The sequence below is a fragment of the Phalacrocorax aristotelis genome, chromosome 14 (assembly GCF_949628215.1).
Source record: "Phalacrocorax aristotelis chromosome 14, bGulAri2.1, whole genome shotgun sequence".
Lineage (NCBI taxonomy): Eukaryota > Metazoa > Chordata > Aves > Suliformes > Phalacrocoracidae > Phalacrocorax > Phalacrocorax aristotelis.
Window position 1 is genome coordinate 5,547,641 of NC_134289.1, and position 18,769 is coordinate 5,566,409.

Sequence of the window (18,769 nt, forward strand, 5' to 3'; positions counted from 1 at the left end):
GCATTTTCCTCTTGGCTTGAGGGCGTTTTGGATTGAATCTATGTTAGTCAAATTGTAATTAATAATGGTAAATTATAGGCTCATTAGTAACATGGTATGCATCTCAGAGGAGTGACTCCTAGAAGAAGTATACAGTGGCACAAAGTCCTAAGGCTTAAGTACTCAGCACTTGCTGAGCAAATCAAACTAAGTTTCTACATGAAGTGTGGAAAAAAATGTTTTAAAATGTTACATGTGTTGAGCTTGTTTCTGTTTCATAATTTATTTGGTCATGTGAAGTGCAGTGCTGCTTAGACTGCCTTACCTGGCCTCATTTTACTAATGAGGCGTTGCGAAAAGAAATCTAAAATACAACGTTATGCCTATGGTAGTAGCTTCCATGATGGTTGCCGAGCCTCTGTTCCCATCTGTCATATGCTGTTTCCTTCCCTGACACACAGCTAGAGAGAGAAAAGGAGTTTGTTGCTGAGGAAACCGGGACAGAGGAACTGAGGTTTCTCTCCACGTTCTGTGGCACTTGGGATGTTGGAATCCATCTTTCCTCTTCATCAGGAGGGACTGCTGTGTTTACCTGTCAAATCACGTGCCCTGGGAAGATCTTAGGCCTCGTAAGTCACATAATACTGAGGCCTGATGGTCATATATACTAGTCTGCTATCTGCTATTCCTCCTGCGTTAGTGGTGGGGGAAGGTGGGCTTCTCTGCACAAGTCTTGCTCATACGTGTGAGTGGCGAAGGGGCTGTCTCTGCAGCAAGTGATAGAGCAGACCAAAACACTGGCCAACGTTTTGATGAGAAGGGGGTGTGGTAAGCATTGGGTAATATATAAGAAATATGCCTTCTAATGATGAATAGGCTTTGGTGGGATACAGGTAGGAAAAATAAAAGAGCCTACAGACAGCAGGCCATCAGGCCTCCAAAGGCTAACATGGCAATTACAGGTGATTGCCTTAATTCTGTAGGGTTTTGCTTGTATTTTGTGAGAAGTAGCCAAACTCTGCACTGAGTGACTAACTGGAAGAACAGTGTGTGATTACTTCAATACGATGTCTTATAATTAGTATGGAGGAATAACTTGCTTAAAGAATAGTTTTTCAAGTCAACATAGATAAAATTGCTTTTTCACATTGACTTTGTGATGTGGGCTTAAAGTTAGAAAGTATTTTCACTGTGACAAAACAAATAAGGAAGAGAGAGAGATACTGTCTTTCTGCTCCTTTACGTTGTCTACCCTGGCACACTTACACAACGTGGCTTATTTGCCAGAGCAGTCTCCCAGGATGACGGATTCTGAGTTTTCTTCTCTCTGAGAAGTGCCCTAACCATTATGCTGTAGAGTATTTTGTACTTGATCATTATTGTTGCAACTGCAACTTTACGTGAAATTAAGGGAAGCAAATTTTAAGTCAGTTCTTCAAAAAGTTGAAATATTATGTTTTTCTCAAGAAAATACTGCTTGGACTATATTAACATGGAGAGAATGCTTTCCTTAGCCTTCAAGTTGAAAGCGCCTGAAGTTATCTTTTCTGTAAACAAAGCATCAAATAAGAAAAAAGAAACAGTTCCGTCCAGATACTGGTGTGATTGGTTTTAGTCCAACCTATTCATTTGTCAAAATTATGAACAGGTTTTCTGATAATGGAAAATGTTACACAAGCAATGCAAAGTAAGCCTTCCCACCCTCCCCCGACCCAATATCTCACCTGTAATTTGTGGTTTATTTTTTCTTCATTAAGTTTCTCCAAACTTAACTGGAATTTGAAGTTTTACATGGGGGAGGAGAGAAATCTACTAAAATATTTCCTCCTCCCAGTCTCTCAGATCTGTGGAATGCGGGGTAGTTAGCCTTTCACCATGACAAGTTTTGCATATCCTGAATAGTAGGAGCTTTCTGCATCAAAGGCGCAGAACCAGGGCCATAAAGTACTTTGAGGTTAGTGATGTACCTGTATGTGTTTTTGAATCTTCCATAACAATAAATCACTTATCCTTTACCCTGATGGGGACCACTCAAGCAGGACTTGGTTACTATATAATTGCCTGAAAAGGAGGCTTCCTGACTCCCCATAAAGCTACAGAATATTCACTTTCAGCCCTTGAATAATGAAAGCTAGTATCATACTTTAGCTGGGAGGGACCTCCAGAGATCTAGTCCACTGTTTTGCTCAAAGCAGGGCGAAGTTCTAAGTTAGACCAGGCTGCTCAGGTCCTGTCTGGTCAATGTCTGAATGGCTTTAAGGATGAAAATTTTAGCCTTTCTAGGTCCCTGTTGCAGTGCATCGCCCGCTTGTGGTAAACTCTTTTCCTCCCTGTAAGATTTGATGGCAGTTTGCTTTCCTCTCATCCTTTAGCTGTGGATCTCAGAGAAGAGCCTGGCTCCATCTGCTCTATAATGGCCCTTTTTGTAATGAAAGGCTATAAATGGGATCCCTCATTCTGTGCAACCTTCTCTTTTCAAGCCTGAGTAAACCTAGTTCCTGCAGCCTCACGCTATGTGCTCCAGCACAGCTAATGATCCTAGCAGCCTTCTACTGAACTCTTGAAAACTTGACAAATCTGAAAGCTTGTGATTTATTTTTGAGGAAGCATAAAATATACCTGTCGTTCCAAAATTTTCTAAACTATCTGTACAGAATCATAACTTTTGTTTTTTCCCCTTTATTATGATTAAGGGAAGCAAAGAAGGATTGATGTTATTTTTCACCTCTTAATTTTTCTTTCTTAAATAAAAGAATTAATTTCTTTCTAGATTTTTACCTTGAGCACTTGATGGATATACTGAAGACTGTATAATTTATTTTACAATTTAAAAGGTTCTGGGGTTTAACTAATACTATTGAGGTCTCTCTTGATTCAACAGGGGAAAGAACGGCCTATTTAGAAACACTTAAGTCTGAGTAATGTAAATATTTCTCAACCAAGAAGGCTGTCCTAGACTCCCTAAATTTTCTGAGGTCCTTATAGTATTGTAGTTTCTAACTAGAAATGCCACTGAGGATGTTTTCTTTGGCGGTTATCTTTCCTCAGTGGAAAAACTCACCTTATAATTTGTGCAAAATTGCGGTAGAAATGAGTGTATTCTATTAAGGCTTATGCTGATGGGTTTGTATGGAAAACACTAAGTTGCTCCAAAGCAAGAATTTAATACTATGGAGAATAACAGTACTTTAAACAAAACCCTTGGACTCAAAAACTTCTCAAGCAGTTTAATTAGATGAATCCCTGGATTTTATAAGTCATCAGTCTTCTTCCAGCTGGTTGATACTACCATTAAGAAAAGAAGAAAAAAGAAAAAGCCAAATAAAACAAAAAGGAAAACCAAGCCCAACTAATTCTGATAAATTTTTACCCATTTACAGAACTTTTCCACTTCTAATGAAAAGGTTGAATTAATGAGGAAAAATTGTGATTATAAGGAAATGTACATAGAAGTTTCTCTCTTTCAGATGAATTATAAGAGTAGGGAAGTCAGCATATGAATGGGTGGAGGCCATTTTGGCAAAACTGCTGCCACTACTGCGTGAAGCTGGAAGTTCTTCACCATTTCCACTCTAGGGAAAGACCATTGTAGGCTATTTTGGTGTCTCCTGGGGTAGGGAGGTGATGATGATAAGGTGAAGCAAATTTGCTTGTTTCTAATGATGACTATGATCAGCTGTGGATTCATATCTTATTCTTTAGGAGATACAGTAAAACACTGTAACTAATATAGTAAGGGGTGATTTGGTGAAGGTAAAAATGTCAGTGTTTCACAGTGTCCATGGGGTCCTCATCAAATTTTCCCTGATTAACTTTAAACTATGACTGCCTTCCACTGCTTTTTCGTATATCAGTGAGGATCATAGTATTTTGGATGATGTTTCTACTGAACACAGCTGTCTTAGAGCATGTTGCTTGTGGTACCCCTTGTATTAAGGTTAAGAATTGTGTTGAACCCACTGAATCATAACAGCTAGTGCCATATGAGATAACATAATAGTAATAAACAGGCTTGCTGTTTTGTTTTGTAATATTATGTGTCTGATACAGGGATAAAGCTGAATTCTGACCAGTTTGGAGGGCTTTCATATGACTGAACATCTTACAGGGCATTGAGTTTAGAAAAATGGAAATTATATTTTGGAACCTTTCTGATTTTCTGCATCAAAAATCATAATGAAATGTCTTATTTCAGATCAGCTTACCTCAGTTGGATTTTTTCATGGGACTTGAACACCTTATTTCTTACATATTTTAGAGATCAAGAAAACTGCGTTTACCAACCTTATTACTATATAAGAAATACACTACGGGATTAGCTGTCACTTGCTATGAGACCAGGAAGACATTGTCTCCTACTGGGCCATTCCAGCTGTGAAAGTTGGGCCATTCCAGCTGTGAAAGTTGGGCCATTCCAGCTGTGAAAGTTGGGCCATTCCAGCTGTGAAAGTTGGGCCATTCCAGCTGTGAAAGTTGGAAGCTGACATATAAATTAAAATGGGGGTTTAAACTACTGTTAACAGACAATAGTCTCTTAAGGTTATAGACATACTAGTTAATGCGGTTCCATACTGATCTCAGTCTTGAAGGAACTAGTTCTAATGCCTTCAACAAAGCAAAGTCATTTTGGTTCCACAGATTTTGAAATTACTTGTGTTAACAAAGACATTATTACAGAATGTTATTTATAAATACAACTGTTAAAATGTCTGTTGTCTGAAAAAAAGAATTTCTCAAGTTTTTCTCATTTTCTGAATCAAAACAACAGGTTGATAAGTTGTACTTCTTCGTTAGTGAAAAATTCAGATTTTGTTGATCCCCTAAAATCCATTTCTTGGTGTTAAGAAATAAGCAATCATGTATAACTGATGAATGGTTATGCGACTTTGGGACCCAAGGCTTTGGATTTCTTCCATAAAATTAATGAAATTCTGCAGTTTTTAGATATTGGATACAGTGTATAGCATTGTTATAGCTACAGTGTTACACTACATATTTTTATAGTATATTGGGTCATACTCTTGGGCTTGTCACACTATGCTGGGAAGGTGATGCAAAATTCTTTTAAACACAGAGAATAGGAGTGTGTGATATGGTGGCTGTCAGTACCATGGGTAGGGGTGCATCTTGAGAAAAATCCACTGTTTAAACCTTTGCCCCTGATATTTGCGTCTTGTGAACTTGTATAGCCTACATCTGTTGCATAGTATAAATCATCTGATCAGAGTACTGTCCTTTACTGATTTTTCTCAAAGTATTTTCCATGCAAAACATAACATGTTAATCATTAGCTTTTTAGACATTACTTGCATTTATTTTATAAAACTCCTTTGGTGTACATGCTTTTTGAATTTTGTTTAATACTGGTAAGAATTAAATGGCATTCTGCATTGAAATGCCATCAGGGAATATGAATGAAAGTTCTAATCTAAATAGAATCTATGTAAGGGTAATTTCTAATTTTTATAGGAATGTTAAAACGAAGAAATCAAGTTCTGTATTTGCAGCATTTCTTGACAGATACTGATGCTGTAAATTATACAGCTGTTCTTCCTCTGTATGGATTTTGTAGTACTCGCAACGATTTATAGGTCCAGAGTGCAGCTGCTAGAAGTCATTTATTCTTAGTTCTGTATTAAATCTATCATATCCAAATGCATTAACATTCAGTGCAGAGCTCAAGGGCTTATGGCTTTTTCTTTCTTGCTCTGAGTTGCTGTCCTCTAAGTGTTTGCAAGGTATGCAGAAAACAACATTAAAAAACTTTAACTGATATACAAGAAGAAAAAAGGGTACAGCATTGTGCCTGATAAATACTTGAAACCAGCTCATTTTGCAGTTTAAGCTGAAAAGCAAACACAAAATATACTGTTAACATTTCTGAAATTGGCAACACTAATAAGCTTGTTTTGATGGATTAGCACTTCCGTTCCAGTTGCTTGAGCACCACCGTTCGCACTTGTCAATTGTACGTGTCTTCACGTTATAGAAACTTAATATTCCTGGCCGTGTTTGAAGCGTGTGCACCTTAAGAGAGTGTGTAAGGCTCTGTCATTGATATACTAGATTCAGCTTGTTTTGGTTTTGGAATTCTTTTAGTTAGAAAAAAAGGCAACTAGCTTATTTTAAATATTTGGGAAGTATTATAATGAATGTTTAAAAATAGTTAAACTGCAACTGGAGTTTGACAGCAGAATAGGGGCAAGGGCCATGAATATTTGTTGCATATATAATCTGTGAGAAAACTAGCATTTGGAACAGGCTGCCTGATATGAGTCATGTACCTGTTTGTTTTTGATGATTTAACATCTTTCATTTTGAGATACTAAATCTAGGAAAACTGAACTGTGCTCTGTTCAAGACCAGGAGGAAGTTGTACGCAGGGGAACTTGATCTGATTTGTTGGAGAAAGAGATCCTGATCTCCTGTGGCAGATGGAATATGTTTAGACATGATTATATGTATAAAAAGAAGGCTAAAACAGAACAGGCTAAATGTGAAAGATCTATCTGTTTGGTATCTGTTAAACTTCGTATAAGTGAAAATGCTAGTGGACCATGTATAACATGATCTTCCACGACTGATAGTTTTACTTGAGTTGTTTCTAAGTAGACTGATACCAATAAGGCAGAGAATGAAACAAGTTTTAAATCTAATTAATATCCCCAAATACCCTCTAATTTTAAAATCTCAAAAAAGTAGCAAGTAAAAAAAATCACATATGGTATTATGAGAATTTAATAAAATTGCAGAGATAAGTAATTGTGGATAAAAGTCATTCTGTCACATTTTTCAATGAGCCATTTTCCATTGGAAAAAATCCAGGCCAAAATATTTCCTGAAAGCTTTAACAGCTGTATTCTGTGCTTTGTACTATATGTGAGTGTTGATACTTCATGTTTTCTCTACCTTTGAAATAACTACAGCATGAAATAACTACAGCATGAAATATCTTGTGTTGAGTCTTGCATGATGTGTTTTACTTTGATCCACCCCTCCCCTGCGCCCCCTATGAATGTTTACAGAATAATTTTAACCTGGCATTTCTCACAAATCCAGTTTTCAGGTGTCTTTAGTCCTATGAAAGAAGGTAGGTCCTGCTTTGGCATATCTTCTGTGTGGCATAACTTCCTACTTTTTCTGCAAGCTCTATGGTCTGCATTGTTTGCTTTGTATTACTTAGTTAAACATGTATGCACAAATTCCTTGTCTATTGAAAACTGTGATAGGTTCCTTTAATATGAAGATTTACATTAAATTATAAATTATATTGACTGACAGAAATACGTGTCAATCTCTGAGCTCTTTTCTCTCAACGGTGGATGTTAACCAGCAGATTATTTAGCTGAAAGTGTAAGATGGAGCTTTAAACAACATAGGTCAATCTAACACTAATGGATACAACACGCTCCTGGAACAAATGATTAGACCTACCAGTAGTTCAGCTTTCTGGAAAGAGATCTCCAAGTCATGTTAAGAACCAAGCACTGGAAACAAAGCAAGTTGGATGGGAAGAGAAAATTATGCCATGAAAACACTGGACTTCTGAAAATTTTTAACTCTATTTGACAGCAGCATAAAAACAAGGTATTCCCTAGGTAGAAATGTTAACAAAGAAAAAAATATGCTGCTTCATTAATTTTTTTTCTTTACGAAGAAAAGATTGCGGCTTTACTCATTAAATTACATAAGAGGACTGTAGGCTGCTGCTGCTTTACTTTTGGGTGCTTCTACACTGACTAACCTATTTTCAGGTGCTTGGAATCGAGGTTAGTTTGTCACTGACTCCTTCCCATCCATTATTTCTTCATCTTAATCTGCCTTACACTTTTTCCACTCTTTTGTGTTTTGTCTCTCCCATTTCCGGTTTTCTTCTCTTTAACCTATATTTCTGCTGTATTTCCTCCCTCTCTTTTTCCTTACTTCTTCTCCTTCCCATCTTCGTTAGTCATCTCCTTCTCTTCAAGATGTGGTAAGACCTTCTGGAGGTTCCTGACTTCAGAGCCCTCTCCCTGATGAATGTTTCCTGCTCTAGTTCCAGGCAAGGTCATTGATGATAAATGTGACCATAACTGGACTAGGAGAAAACCTTTGTGAGCTAATATATAAGTGGTATATGTTTGCAGCAAAAGGATTGCTGGACTTAAAGAAAAAATCTTACATTAATTCTTAGAGCGAAAAATTGCTTTGCTACCTTTCAAAATCAGCTACGTCATCTAGGAGACTGATAGTTAACAGAGCAGGGTATCTGAACTGTGGGGGTCAAATCCTGAAATAATAGATAGAGACGCGACAGCAAGGTGTTGCTCTGTCATCTGTAACTGGGCTAGAAGATGCTGAAGCATACGAGACAGAATATTGTGCAGTAGTTGCAATCCGATGCAACAAAGTAATCAAAAGAAACTCTATCTTCTCCAGCTGAACAGCCAATTCCTGAAAAAAACGTAATAAATTAAACCTGCTGGGGTATTAAGGAGTCATGGGCAGTTTTTGCTACTTTCTATAAGGTAGCTTTGCTTCTCTGTGGTATTACATATCAGTTTAAATATGATTAATAGTAAATAGGTGTAGATACAGACAGAAGGTTGCAGGGCTTCACTTCTAGTGGAAACCTCCGTCCTGTAAATGTTTCCTGCTTGCTCTAAGTTGACTGAAAGTTACCGTTTTATAAAGACAGTGCAGAGTCGTCTTAGAGGCAGAGGACATTACTTAAGGCTTAGTTGTGTGGTAACATTGGTATGACTTTGTGCTGTAGTGCTTCACATTTTGTGTGTTCATGCTAAGGCCGATGCAAACACTCTGCCTGCAGTTCATAGCTGTACCGGGTAGGTATATTTTGTCTGTGTGTATATATATACATGGTGTACATATACTCTGTTACACACTGTAGTATAGTTTAGCACAAGACACTAAGAACTGCTGATGACTTCTGAAGGCAGGAGAAATAAATCCTGCCTTCTGGTTAAGAGTTTAGGAGAAAGTTAGCTTGGAATTCCTGACAATCGGACACATACCGTGTTGCTGCTTTGTAAAGATAGGTTCCTGTTTTTGTCTCCAGACCTAATCAATCTATAAACTGTTTTAAAATGGTTTACTTCTATGGTGCCTGCAAACACTGTTGATCTGGGGATTGTCGGTGTTTCAGCATGGTCTGTCTATCAGAGAAGAGAAATGAGAAAGGAAAAAATTTTACATTTCTGGAGTGTAACAGTGTTAATTTATTTCATCTATCTGTTTGGACTGGAGTAATCTCTGGAAACCTATGTATTTAAAAAAAAACACACACAAAAAAAAAACAAAAAAAACAAAGCAAAATGCAACCAGACTGGCTTTGGGAATACATGCTTTTTCTATGAAGGAGCAGATGAGGTGTTTTTAAGAGTTTCCAGTGAGTTTGAGTCTCTATGGCACTGGAAGATTTAATAATTTGCTTTTAGAGTACTTAAATCTAACAGTGACTGGTGAAGGTAATGGCAGGATTTTGATTCAGTCAATGAGAAATGTACAAAGGTGTGTTTAAACAAATTCCTTTGATACAGTTCTGTTCTGATTTTACTGGCATAGCTTCTCAGTGGTGTATAACTTGCTGTGAATGCATGTAAGGTGACCCTTTGTGGTCAGTGTAGTACAGTTCTGTGATCTAGTTATGTTTCATTTGTGCTAACAGAGCCATTATCCCAAGTTGGGTGTTTTTTCCCAGTGTGTGTTTGTGTCTGTCTTTTGTACAGTTACAGTCACTTGTGTAGATCGTTGGTTCTGATGTATAGTTAAAAGCCTGACCTGAAGGAAAGGGGCCATTAGGCCATGCTGTTCAACTTCTGTAAACCTAGAGTAGTCAGGGTCAGCTTTATGACAGTTTGTAGTAGGTGATCCCTGCTGATAGTAAATGCATATCTGTTTAGAAAAAGGTACTGTGGGGGTGCAGCAAGGGCTGGCTGCTCCCTGAGGAGGGAGCCTCACCAGTCAGGGCCCCGAACCACCGCCCTGCGTCAAGGTGAGCTGGGCATGCCAGGTGATGGTAACCAGGTTCAACCAAGAGTCCAGACCATCAGGAAGGTTTGTAGTGATGAGGCAGGTCAGAGGACAAGCTGGGTAGTCAGTTCATGGATCAGGTTGAGGGTCAGGCCTGGTGAGGGTAACCAGGTGAGACAGAGCCCAGTGATTGCTCAGTGAGAGTGAGTCTCAGGACTCACTCAGCCAGAATGAGCTGAACTGGGGCTCCATGGCCCAAGTGTGAGGGGCAAATGGAGCCCCCAGCTGAGGCTGGGCAGGGCCTTTGAGGCAGACTAGTGCTCTCAGGGCCCTGACAGCTATAAGCCTTTAAAACTTCTCTGAAAGTAGTGTTACCTTGGAAGAACTGACTCAGCTGAAGAGCAATGTGGCAGTCAGTACCAACCGCAGATCTTTTTCACTTCCTGTCTGTAAGGTATTTTCCTTCTACTGAACAAGACTGCACAATACTTAGGAAGTCTGTAAATTGGAGCCTTACCCAGATAAATAGTGCATGAGTGTACTCAGAAGAGTTTGAGCTTTGTTATTGTCTTTGATTCATCAAATACATGTATTTTGGCACCTACTTTTGGCTGAAAGCTGAACACTAAAGCCCAAGTTTAAGTTGTGATAGAAAGTAATGCTTTTGTACTTCAGCCCTATAGGAGTATGAAATTGTGAGGGTTTGTATGTCTGTGTTTTTCCTGGTTGTAGAACTTGGTTTGATGACGTCTGTCTGTGCAAAGGGTGAGCTGGGGGCCTACAGCACATTTTATTTGAAGCTGATTTTGCGGACCTCATGTTGACTGCAGCCGGTGCAAAATATGCCGGTGTGATTTATACCCACAAAGATGCCTGGATCCCATGCATTGTGCTGATACGAATACTTAGTGAACAAGCACTGGCTTCCTGGTGTATTGTGCTGTCAAACCTTAAATGTATTAAGTGTGATAAAGAACAGGTTGGGTTTTTTTTTTTCTTTTTTTCTTCAATAAGAAGAAATACAACTGAAGCTTAACTGTGAAGGTAGTTTTCAAGTTTTCCATTCAAAGTCTTCTTGTCCATTGACCATGTTTGGCTGGAACAATCCACAGCTGGGAAATCTGTGACTATCCATTAATTTTCCATTTTTATCATAGACAATCAGGATTGAGGAAGACAAAAGAGTGTGTCCCGGGGGGCTGGGACAGTAGCCTGGGCAAGTATTCTATACTAAGCCTCTTAGACTGGCAGTGGCTGGAGACAGGATTATCTAAACTGGTCTCATATGGCACGTCTAGAGCTTCATGGATGATGGAAGAACACATCTCAGACCAGTGGAAATAGTCCACTAGTCTGAAAAGAAGTTGGAATAAGAGGAAAGTGGTAATCTGTGAAGGAAAAGGAAAATAGACTGAAGTTCAGAAATGTAGCTGATGAACTACAGGTGCTCGGATATTATGGTATGAAGAGAGTAGTAGTAAGAACTGGTTTGGAAAACAACTTCTCTGTAGTTCTATTTGTCTTCTGCCTCTGCAGGTGGAGAACGATCCATCCATATTTATAACAGTCTCTGAGTAACAAAAAAATACAGTTGTAGTATGTGTTCTGCTGTTCCTTTTCTTCTGGTACCATGTTTTCAGATATTTCAATCCTCTACGTACATTTTTTTTTTTCACACTTGAGTAACGTATTTTCTTGTTGCATTCTGTGCCAAAGTTAATGCAGTATGTTTGGGCAAGGGTTAGCATGTACAGAGAGTACCTATCGGAGTCCAACTTTCAGTGCAGCCAGATTTGACACACTGAATGCTCAGCCCTTTAAAAGTCTATGGTCTTATTTTGGAAACTTGTCTAAAAGTGTGCAAGTCATTCAAATTAAGCACAGTGCCCATCAACTTGTTAAGAACTGTGATGGTTTGATAGTTCATAGGAGATTGTTAACACTCTGCTTGTAGTTCTCAAGTGATACGTTCTATCAAAGGATAACTTAAAAGAAACCGTATGCTTTCTCAGTGTTGCTTTCTTCTATTTCCTAGTGGTATATTGTATCTGACAAGTCAAAAAGGAATTGAATGGTTTCTGTATTTTTCTCTCCAGTGGAAAAAGTTTATGGACTATCGGTTAACAATCTGTTTGTAGAGCCTGACTTCCATCTTCAGAGGACTAGTTACACGTTTCTGATAACCCATATATGCAAAGATTTGATAGAGAAATAACTGAATTGTGGGTTTCTTTTGGGTTTTTAGTTTGGTGTGTTTTGTGTTTTTTTTCCTGTGTGTGCAGATCAGACTAAAATGTTGAGAAATTAATTCTTCATCAAGGTGGAAAAGAAAGATGGCCCTGCAGGTTCTTTTGGTTCACAACTGAACACCAAAGTAGTGATGAATTTCATGGGTCTAAGTGTGTTTGGTTTTTTTTTTCAGTGTTATTGAACAAAAGTGAGGCCCTTTAGGTGAATTTACCAATACCATGATTATGAAACTCTGCACAATATTGTGTGAAACAAAACATTGTGTTTTAAAAACATGGAGTTTTTTGGACCGTTTCCAGACACCGTGTTACTGATTTGCTGTTACTGCCTGTGTGCTGCTGACTTGCCAGTTTTTGGATTTCTTATGAACCCCTTGATCCTGGTTAGACAGTGTTGTTTTAGAGGGAAAAAGTCATTTGGAAGGACTGTTGAGTTTGACTGATTGCATATGATGCAGCAAAGTAAGAAATGGTTAAGAATAGAAGCCAGCTAAACTTCAGTGCTGTATTGACTTACCGTTGTATCTCTAGGTCTGTAGCCTCCTTGCAGCACAGGAGAAAAGAGGGCATTCTGTTGTCTTTTCATTTATTTGTAGGAAGTGTAGATTCACTAATTGGAGCAAGAGTCTGTGTTTAAGAATAAATGTTTTTGCTGAGAGTGCACTGCATAAATTGCAGACGCCTTACCAAGGTTGGAGGTGCAGTAGTCTTTGGATTTGAGCACACTGGGCAATGAAGTCATTCCTGCACAGTGGTGATTCATTTATACATTGTTTTATTGAAAATGCAAAAGTATGTTAAGTATTAATATGCCCAAGAAAATAACTCAATTTTCTAATTCAGATGATCAGCTGGTGAAACAATTGTCTGCTTCTGCTTAAGGCTCCACCCCTCCCTCCTCCTGTCTCTTCCTCCCTCTATTCCGCCCCATTTGTGGTGGCTTTTTTTTTTGGTTGGTTGTTTTTTACTGTATCCCTGAGATTTCCAAGGTAGCCTGAGGAAGTAAGATGCAATCCTATGTCCAATGCATGTCTTGCAGTAAATGAAATTTCAGAAACACAGGACGGGTTAATTTGATATCGAATGTTCTTTTCTTCAGCCATAAACTTATTAACTTTATGCAGTGAGAGGTGGGTGCTGCGATGCTTTTGTAAATAATGCATATAGAGCCCGATGCAATGCAAAGGAAAATAATTAGAAAGACTTCAGCTTGCTTTAGAGCAGGCTGTGAGCAGCTTTGTATGCATTTCGTTGTTCATTCTTTATTGTGCCTTTCTCATCATTTCAAGCTGGTGCCACAGGCTTTTATTTTTCTGATGTGCTATTTTCCTTTCCTTTTTTGTTTTTCCCTTGAATTTAACTGTCTCCTTCACCCAAGACATTTTGCAAATATCTACTAGGGTTGTTTAAAGGGAGAAGAAAGGTGGGGAGAATGTCTAGAGTAAAATAGGATGCGAGAGGGTATTCCTTACAATCCTGATGTTGACTGTATGATTGCAACAAAGTCCATAACTTCCAGCTGTCCAAATAGCAGCTCCTGAGCTTGATTCCAGAAACATTTAAATCTGACTTGGTAGCTCTGTTGAGCTGTGTGTTCTTTGTTGTCTGGGCTGATGGGAGGGAGTAGGGTCTCAAAGAGATCGGGGTGGAGAAGGGAGGAACCAGGTGAGTGTGGTAAGATCCCCGAGTGCTTTAAGTGTGTACTTAGCAGGGAGAAAGGAGAAAAAGGCAGTGGCACTTCAGAGATGGCTTCTCACAAGCACCTTTTTAATTTCCAAATCTTCCATGCTTCCCACCTCCCAGGAGCACAGGATTCTCATCCCTGACAAGCTATTCCTTCTTGCAGTGTGGTCTGGGCATAGTCTGGTGGGGCAGGGAAGCAAACCCAGGGAAATCTGTTTAAATGCAACAATCACAGAATTCCTTGCTTAATCCTGTCTGCACCTCTGTCCTCCTCTGTTGCTTATGAAGAAAGACGAGTCTGGTAGGAAAGACAGCTGATTTCCAGGCTGGTTTTCTTGTAGCAAAATTGTGCTTAAAACCAAGACAAATGTGGACAGTTCATGGTGCTGGTTATAAGACCCAATAAAAATTGGGGTTGTTTTACACAGAATCTGTTAATTTCTCAAGGGATAAAGATGATTCAATTCTAAGTACTGTTGTAGCCCATTTTCACAATTTGAATTTAACTCAATGTTTCCTTAAACAGGGTAGAGAGAGGAAAATTTTATTTTTTTATACATTACTTGTCAGTTTTGAAGTTTTGAACTGCTTTTGGAAATAAACTGCATGTTCTTTTGCTGACAGGATTTGAAATCTAGCAATCAGCGAGATGAAATTGCTGCAGCACGTGCATCCCTGAAGGAAAATTCCTCTCTCCTACATTCAATATGTTCAGCTTGTTTGGAACATTCAGATGTTGCATCCCTTACAGCCAGCAAGGATTCAATTTGCAATGAAATACAGAATGCTCTCAATGTAATTTCTAATGCTTCCCAAGGAGTTGGAAATAAAATGGGACAACCTACATCTCACACAGCTACTCTTGGAAGTGCACTTGATGAGCTTGAGGTACGTAAACCTGTGAGACTGCAACATATTTGGAAAAATTGCTCGTTTCATTTTAAAAACAAACCCTATCACTATCATAAGTGACAGACCTAAAGGCATTAGAGACTGATGCTGTGCTTAGTCCTAGTCTAAATAGTATCACTCTAAATTATTTCACTGGGGGGATGACTTCCTTCAAAAGTGTTTGGAATTAAGTCTTCGTGTATGTTCAATATTTGCCTTCCTTTGAACAGCAGGCAACAATTAATTCCAAGTATGTCGCTAATTGTGGAGAGACACACATCCTTGAATAAGTGGGCAGAACCCATGAGTTTAGTTTACAAATAACAGTGTTGGTCAGACGATGGTGATCACTGCTACCTTGACCGCATTGGAATGTGTACAATGCAAGTTTAAGTCCTGTACTCCAAAACTTGTCATTGGGATCATTATGTAATTCATGTAGTTGGAGAATTTAGAAATCTAATTATCTTTTCAGGTTATCATTAAATAAAGTGGACATATGTTTTCACAAATTGTGCATTTTTACTTCCATTATTTAACCAATACTTGGAGAAAGACAGTTTTTAATCTACTCCTGACTTGATCCTAAGCTTTTGTATGGAGCTTTCCCTTTTTCTCATGGCTGCTTTGGCTCTTACCAGTGTTGTTTTCCATTGTCCTGCCAAAAGTGGTAAAAGACCTCCTGTAGGTGAGATTACAGATCACAGTCCTCATCTGGTGTAACTAATGTCAGCCCAGATCAGCAAAAGGAGTGAAGGTTTCTAAACGCATTTGCAAATATGCGTCTTTTTGGTTGTAAATTCTCAGGCTTGCCAGATCTCAGCTTTGGAACTCCCAACATTGTTGATACATTTTTCAGGAGCTTTGATGTTAGGACTGATGGTAATAGATTTTGTCTAAAATTTTCAGTGAAAGGTTAGAGAAATACATTGAAATTCATATATGACACAAATCTTATAGTGGCAGTTCATTGATCAAAACAGATGTCTCAGTCATCCTCAAAGTTGCATCTGACAGGCTTTTTCCCCGCAAAGGAGCAGGCTACAATTGCACGTTACATGTCATCTTTCCTTGCTTCTCACACTGGGTTTTAAAATTATAGTTTCTAATTATTTTCTTAATAGATGGAAGAAAAAAATAAACATTTAAGAGTAATGCATGATTTGTTACAATGAAAAACACTGATATACTTTAAATGGGAGCTATTATTTACTTGTATTTGCAAATTTTTTAAAATTTTGTGAAAGGGTTGCATCATCTGACTGTAGATGAACTAATCTTGACTGTATGTGAGCAGTACCATTTTAATAATTCTTTTAAAAATGCAATTAAATGTATTACTGCTTTAAGATTTAAAAACTGATAATCACAAAATGGAAAAAATCTCTTTTGGATTGATTTTGTTTTCATTTGGAAATGTAAGAACGTAGAAGTCTCTTGTAAAAAGCCATTTGTTTATGGAGTTCTAAATGGAGTTTTATCTAGGTAACACAAATGGGAATTGAAGCTGAGTTAGATAAAGCACAATATATAAAGCATTTAACTTCAGATGGTTTATGACTTAATCGTTGCACTTTTCCTTCTTTACAGAAAGTTCTATTGGCTAAGGACCTGAAATAACCTTTGCTCTGTCTTCCTATTGCAAATACGGTACCATGAAATAGATTGATGTAGTAAATAGTCTGTTGGGAACAAATCTCATTAAATGTTTATAGTGTGGAAATGTATCACAGAGCTGACCCAACAATCTAGTATCTAGATGTTTTGCAATGCCATTCTTCCTTTGCCAGTGCTGGCAGTGTGAAAGTTATTACAGTGTTATAGGTGAGGAAACCACCAGTAAAATTAGAGCACCTAACTCCTCAATCAGTAGATTCTCAAGAATTCCTCTTAAAGGCTCCATATAACTGCCATGTCATTCATAAATAAACACAAAAGTGTAATGTTCCAAATTTAATTGCATATTAAGGTCTGTGTTAAAAGAGCATGTGGGTGCAGGTTATCTAAAGTCTTTTACTGGTCTTGCATCTTCTGAACGTAAAGAGATTTCTCACAAAATGATACAGGTCTTCATGCCTGACTCTGTCAGCATTACTAATCTGATATGTGGTCCTTTAATGACCATGGCTGTCCAGCAGAGCAGTTACAGATGAGATGCCAAAATATGGTAAATCAATCCAAAATGTCAGGAAATATTTGAGTGTGAGCAGCCAGCTGGCAAGGTCTCCTTGTGGTCTACGCTGTCTTGGAAAAGACTTAGCCATGGTCTCTGCTTGAACAAGAGCTATCGCCAGAAGGCATGTGGCGACGCAGACAGAACTCCCACTAAAACGTGCAGCCACCCAGGTCTCTGGCTGCTGGGAGTGCCAGAGCCTCGCTCCAGTCATGGAGGGCTCCCGAGACAGGACCTGCATGAGGTGCGAGCAGGTGGAGGATCTGCTCAGCATGGTGGCAGAGCTGAAAGAAGTAGTCACAAGACTAAGGAGTATCAGGGAATGTGAGAGGGAGATAGACTGGTGGAGCCACTCCCTACCGTCCCTGAGATGAGCACACCAGATGGAAGCATCAAGGGAAGGAGCGTCTCCCCTGCCCTCATGCCGCCAGGCAGAGGGAGGGGACCCAAGAGATGGAGGAGGATGGATGCAGATCCCTGCTCGGCTCAGTAGGCGAACCCTCTCCCAGCTGACTTCGCCCCCCGCAGGTCCCCTTACACAATAGGTATGAGGCTCTGGAACCTGAGGGTCAGGAGGCTGAAGATAGTGATCCACCCAAGGGGTTGACTAGAGGGAACCAGTCAGCCCCACGCATTACAACAGCCACTGGTAAGAAAAAAAGAAGGGTAATTGTCGTGGGGAACAGAGGGCCCGATATGCCGGCCGGACCCATCCCATAGGGAAGTCTGCTGCTTCCCTGGGGCAAGGTTAAGAGACATTACCAGGAAGCTCCCTAGGCTGGTAAAAGTGTCCAATTATTATCCGCTAGTGGTTGTTCAGGTCGGCAGTGAATGAGGTACTTGAGAGAAGTGCAAAGACAATCAAAAGGGACTTTAGAGAACTGGGGCGATTACTTGAAGGCTCAGAAGCGCAGGTAGTGTTTTCCTCCATCCCGTCGGTAGCCAGGAGGCATACGGAAAGGAACAGGAAGTCCCATCTCATTAGCACGTGGCTCAGAGGCTGCTGCCAGTGGTGGAATTTTGGTTTTTTTGATCATGGGGCAGTTTACATGGCCCCAGGCCTGCTGGAGACAGTTGGGGTTGACCTGTCGCAAAGGGGGGAAAGGATTCTGGCTCAGGAGTTAGCAGGCCTTGTTGAGAGGGCTTTAAACTAGATATGAAGGGGGAAGGGGATAAAACCAGGCTTGCTAGGAATGAGCCTAGGCGTGGCATACCCATCTTGGAGAAGAGATCAGTAGATCAACTGAAGTGTATTTATACCAATGCATGCAGCATGGGCAATAAACAGGAGGAGCTGGAAGCCATTGTGCACCAGGGAAACTATGATGTGGTCACCATCATGGAAACATGGTGGGATGACTTGCACAACTGGAGCACTGCAATGGATGGCTACAAGCTCTTTAGAAGGGACAGGCAAGGAAGGAGAGATGGACGGGTAGCCTTGTATGTTAGAGAGTGTTTTGACTGTCTAGAACTCAATGACAGCAATGATAAGGTTGAGTACTTACGGGTAAGGGTCAGGGGAAGGCCAATAAGGCAGACATCCTGGTGGGGGTCTTATAGGCCACCCAACCAGGATGAGGAGACAGATGAAGTACTCTACAAGCAGTTGGCTGAAGTCTCACAATCTCTAGGCCTTGTTCTCGTGGGAGACTCAAACTTACCAGATATCTGCTGGAAATACATCACAGCAGAGAGAAAGCAGCCTCAGAGGTTCCTGGACTGTGTGGGAGATAACTTCCTGACGCAACTGGTAAGCGAGCCAACCAGGGGAGGTGCCCCGCTGGACCTTCTGTTTACGAACAGAGGAGGCCTGGTGGGT

The 18,769-nt window shown here is 39.6% G+C and overlaps 1 protein-coding gene across 7 annotated transcripts in view; it reads left to right on the forward strand.

Annotated features, from left to right (window-relative positions):
• Positions 1–18,769, forward strand: part of CTNNA3 (catenin alpha 3) — a 562,887-nt gene that overhangs the window by 127,062 nt on the left and 417,056 nt on the right. For all 7 annotated transcript variants that reach the window (XM_075109794.1, XM_075109793.1, XM_075109796.1 and 4 more), the window contains one exon: positions 14,508–14,771. In XM_075109794.1, the coding sequence (XP_074965895.1) occupies positions 14,508–14,771 (264 nt within the window). The remainder of the gene's footprint in view (positions 1–14,507; positions 14,772–18,769) is intronic.